Source organism: Penaeus vannamei, chromosome 38, assembly GCF_042767895.1.
Source record: "Penaeus vannamei isolate JL-2024 chromosome 38, ASM4276789v1, whole genome shotgun sequence".
In the NCBI taxonomy this organism is placed as follows: domain Eukaryota; kingdom Metazoa; phylum Arthropoda; class Malacostraca; order Decapoda; family Penaeidae; genus Penaeus; species Penaeus vannamei.
Window position 1 is genome coordinate 5,495,592 of NC_091586.1, and position 5,000 is coordinate 5,500,591.

Below are 5,000 nucleotides of genomic sequence, written 5' to 3' on the forward strand. Positions count from 1 at the left end.
TGAGTTCCTTTTTTGTGTTTGTGCGTGTGTGTGTGTGTGTGTGCATGCATGTGCGTTTGTTTATGTGTGTTCCTTTTTGTGTTTGTGCGTGTGTTGTGTATGTGCATGGGGGTTTGTTCATATGTGAGTTCCTTTTTTTGTGTTTGTGCGTGTGTTTGCTAGAATGTGCGTTTGTTCATGTGTGTGTTCCTTTTTGTGTTTGTGCGTGTGTGTGCTAGTATGGGCGTTTGTTCATATGTGTGTTCCTTTTTCGTGTTTGTGCGTGTGTGTGCTAGTATGTGCGTTTGTTCATGTGTGTGTTCTTTTTTGTGTTTGTGCGTGTGAGTGTTTTAGTATGTGCATGGGCGTTTGTTCATGTGTGTGTTCCTTTTTGTATTTGTGCGTGTGTGTTTTAGTATGTGCATGGGCGATGGTTCATGTGTGTGTTCCTTTTTTGTGTTTGTGCGTGTGTGTGCTAGTATGTGCATGGGCGTTTGTTCATATGTGTGTTCCCTTTTGTGTTTGTGCGTGTGTGTGCTAGTATGTGCATTTGTTCATGTGTGTGTTCCTTTTTTGTGTTTGTGTGTGTATGTAATTATCTATTCGTGTATATATCTAATTTACATACACTCCACTCTATGTATCCATGCTCAGTCCAAGTTCATCAAAGCTCATTTACAAATAAAGACACAAGATATAAGGGCTTGATACAAATTAATCCCTTAATTACTGTCATAAATATAAATTCTACTTGAACATGGGATAAGCTATGAAACGTGTTATTGTTTCTATTCAATATATGGGCCGGCGCTGAGTAGAAATATACGCCCTTTTAGCACGGATGACAAAGATGGGTGTCTAATGAGATAGGTGTTTATGGGGGTATTTAAACTCTTGAAATAATCACCTGGTTTAAATAGTAAGATTTGGAGTTTGTTCGTGTAGTTGTCCAGTTGCGTCTTTGTTTGTCTGTGAATGTATGCGTGTTTGTGTCTGTGTGTAGGTGTTTGCGTGTGTGTGTATGGACGCGCGTTGGTGTGGACGTGTATGTTTATTGTGTTGTGTGTGTGTGTAACTTATGTTAATGTATATTCTTTTTCTTTTCTTTGTTTATTCTTTTTTTTTTAAGTGTCTCAATATTTCTTTCCAACTAGTATGTACTTGCCCAAGTACGATCGACCGTCTTCTTAACACCACTGATAAAAAAGGAAAGAAAAAAGAAGAGAGAGAGAAAAAAAAACCTCATTTTCACGCACATTCACACTTCAACCTGTATTTCTTCCTCCTTGTTTTCATAATTGATTCCCAAGAGTCGCGTTCTGACTCGTCGATCATTGTGAAGTACTCTGAAGGGTGTTTCTTTACAACGCAAAATAAAAAGAAAAGAAAAGAAAAGAAAGAAAGAAAGAAAGAACGAATGAAAAAACACTCAAAAATGAATTAGTACGAAAGAGAGAAAGAAAGAAAGAAAAAAAAAACACTCAAAAATGAATTAGTACACGATATGAAGTCTACATGACTCTCTCACGTAGAGAACTAGTGACTGTGTTTATTCTGTTGTCTTCAAAATATACTTTGTGTCAGCGAGACTTTTTGTTCAAATAATAACGAGAAGTGAAAAAAAGAGAAAAAAATACTATCCGTTTTTTCTTCATTTATTCCCTTATTATCATGATGATTTATTATTACTTATTTATTTATCTATTTTTTTTTACTGATAGAGGGAGGAATGTGTTTAGGTATCGACGTTTGTGTCTGTATGAGCGATTGTGTTTGTCTTTGTCTTTTCTTTTGAATCTGTTTGTGCTTGTGTTCATTTTATACGTTTAACCGACAGTTGGTATTGATAACAATCACAATAATGATTTTCTTCTTCCTTTTAATGTTTAGAAAACAGTTTTAATGATATTTAATAGATCTAATCAACCTGGTAATGATGATGATGATAATAACAATGATGATGATGATGATAATGATGATGATGATGATGATGATGATGATAACAATAATAATGGTAATGATTATAATGATGATGATAAAAATTATATCAATCAGAATAACAATTACAAAAGGAGCATTAATGTGAGATGATAATGATTATAATAATACTCACCAGGATTAAGTGAATAATCGTAATAAAGGCCACAATAACATTGATAATGAAAATAAACAACATAACTAACAATAGCAGAAATAATAGTTTATGCTAAAATATATACAGGTGTGAAGAGTAGAAGACAAAAAAAAAAGAAATAAAGGAAACGAAAAAAAAAGATAAAAAGAAACAGAGAAAGAAAGAATGAAAGATAGATCGAACAAATTAAAAAAAAAAGTAAGAAAGAAAGAAGCATGGAATAATATCTCTGGGAGAACCAAAAAAAAAAAAGAAAGAAAGAAAGAGAGAAGCTAAACATGGAATAATATCCCCAAAAGAATAAAAGAAAAAATAAGAAAGAAAGAGAGAAACTAAACATGAAATAATATCTCCGAGGCATTGACATCCAAGCACTCACGAAAGAAAAAAATAAAGATAAAAAGAAACCAATAGAGAAAGAAAAGACGAAAGATAGATCGAAAGAATAAACGAAAAACAGAAAGAAAGAGAGAAGCATGGAACAAAAAGAAAGAAAAAGAAAAGCTAGACATGGAATAATAACTCCGAAAGAATAAAAGTACAAATAAGAAAGAAAGACAGAAGCATGGAACAAAAAAGAGAAAGAAAGAGAAAAGCTAAACATGGAATAATATCTCCGAAAGAATAAAAAGAAAAAATAAGAAAGAGAAAGAGAAACTAAACATGGAATAATATCTCCCAGCCATTGACACCGGAGCACTCACGAAAGAAAAAAAAGATAAAAGACAGATCGAAAGAATAAACGAAAAACAGAAAGAAAGAGAGAAGCATGGAACAAAAAAGAAAAAGAAAGAGATAAGCTAAACATGGAATAATATCTCCGAAAGAAAAAAAAAGAAAAAAAAGAGAAAGAGAGAAACTAAACATGGAATAATATCTCCGAGCCATTGACACCGAAGCACTCACGAAAGAAAAACAATGAATGAAAAAAAGAGAAAGAAAGAGAGAAACTAAACATGGAATAATATCTCCGAAAGAATAAAAAAGAAAAAATAAGAAAGGAAGAGAGAAGCATGGAACAAAAAAGAGAAAGAAAGAGAGAAACTAAACATGGAATAATATCTCCGAAAGAATAAAAAAAAAGAGAGAAAGAGAGAAGCTAAACATGGAATAACATCTCCGAAAAAAAGAAAAAAAGAAAAAAAAGAAAGAAAGAGAGAGGCTAAACAACGATTAATATCTCCTATCCATTGACACCGCAGCACTCACCCTTCGTCCAAGCGAAAGAGTGCAGGGGATAACCCGCCACAGGACAGCGCAGGTGCAGCTTCTCCTCCGACACAGCTGTCACGGAGGCCAAAGGACGCGACACGGGGAAGCCTGAAGGAGAGACAAGGATTGTTTCTTAGGATTTTCATTTCCGAGAAGGAGGTTGAGAGGAAGAGAGAGAGAGAGGGGGAGAGAGAGAGAGAGAGAGAGAGAGAGAGAGAGAGAGAAGGAGAGGAGGGAGTGAGAGAGAGAGAGAGAGAGAGAGAGAGAGAGAGAGAGAGAGAGAGAGAGAGAGAGAGAGAGAGAGAGAGAGAGAGAGAGAGAGGGAGAAGGGAAGGAAGGGGAGAGGACGGGAGGGAGAGAGAGAGAGAGAGAGAGAGAGAGAGAGAGAGAGAGAGAGAGAGAGAGAGAGAGAGAGAGAGAGAGAGAGAGAGAGAGAGAGAGAGAGGGAGAGAGGGAGAGAGGGAGAGAGAGGAGAGGGAAAGAGAGAGAGAGAGAGAGAGAGAGAAGGCAGAGAGAGAGAGAGAGAGAGAGAGAAAGAGAGAGAGAGAGAGAGAGAGAGAGAGAGAGAGAGAGAGAGACAGAGACAGAGACAGAGAGACAGAGAGACAGAGAGACAGAGAGACAGAGAGACAGAGACAGAGACAGAGACAGAGACAGAGACAGAGACAGAGACAGAGACAGAGAGACAGAGAGAGAGAGACAGACAGACAGACAGAGACACAGAGAGAGAGACAGAGACAGAGACAGAGAGACAGACAGACAGAGAGAGATAGACAGACAGACAGAGAGAGAGAGAAAAAGAAAGAAGAAGAAGAAGAAGAAGAGACGAGGATCCTTTTCTTAGAACTTTCATATCCGAAAAGGAGTTGATGTCTCCCTCCTCGAGAAAAGGCAAAAATGCTGAAGTATTGAAAATATAAGATAACTCTATCTTACCTGGTTAAACAGTGGATTATATAACTTATAGTGAATCTTAGAACGATGGGTTATCAATATCATATTTATCCTTAGCATGACACCAAGAAATTTGCACAAATCATTCTTATAATGATCAGGCTGTAAGTAACAGTGACACACACACACACACATAAGTGTGTGTGTGTGTGTGTGTATGCATGTGTGTAACCAAATAAAAAATACACGAATAAAAAAAAAAAAAAATAAAATAAAAACATTTATCCTACTCATGATTACTCACCACAAACAAAGAAAATAGTAAAAAAAAATAAATAAATAAATAAATAATAACAATAAATAAAAATAAATGATAATAAATAAAATAAAATAAAAAATATACCGAAAAACCACATTCGTCCCACTCCTGTTCACCCACCGTAGATGTTGAGGTTGGCCGCGTGCGCCGTGGATCCTGCGCGGTTCGTGGCGACGCACTCGTACCGGCCTCCGTCTTCGACTCGCGTGTGGGAGACGTTGACGTGGCTGACGACCTCCGAGCGCGTCCCCAGCTGCTCCCCGACGACGACCCTGTGTGGTCAGGGGTCGTAGGGAGGGGTTAGGGGTCGTATGAACGGATTTGGGGTCTTAGGGATGGATTAGGGGTCGTACGAAGTTATCAGGGGGCGTACGAGGGGGTTAGGGGTCGTACCAACGGATCAGGGGTCGCAGGGATGGGTAAGAGGTCGTACGGAGTTATCAAGGGGCGTACGAGGGGGTC

At 37.5% G+C, this 5,000-nt stretch overlaps 1 protein-coding gene across 1 annotated transcript in view; it reads right to left on the reverse strand.

The window, feature by feature from the left end:
• LOC138859731 (cell adhesion molecule Dscam2-like) overlaps positions 1–5,000 on the reverse strand; it is a 131,126-nt gene that overhangs the window by 7,755 nt on the left and 118,371 nt on the right. Inside the window, exons 11-12 of the mRNA XM_070115706.1 lie at positions 4,659–4,810; positions 3,323–3,433 (exon numbers count right to left, since the gene is read on the reverse strand). Of these exons, the coding sequence (XP_069971807.1) occupies positions 3,323–3,433; positions 4,659–4,810 (263 nt within the window). The remainder of the gene's footprint in view (positions 1–3,322; positions 3,434–4,658; positions 4,811–5,000) is intronic.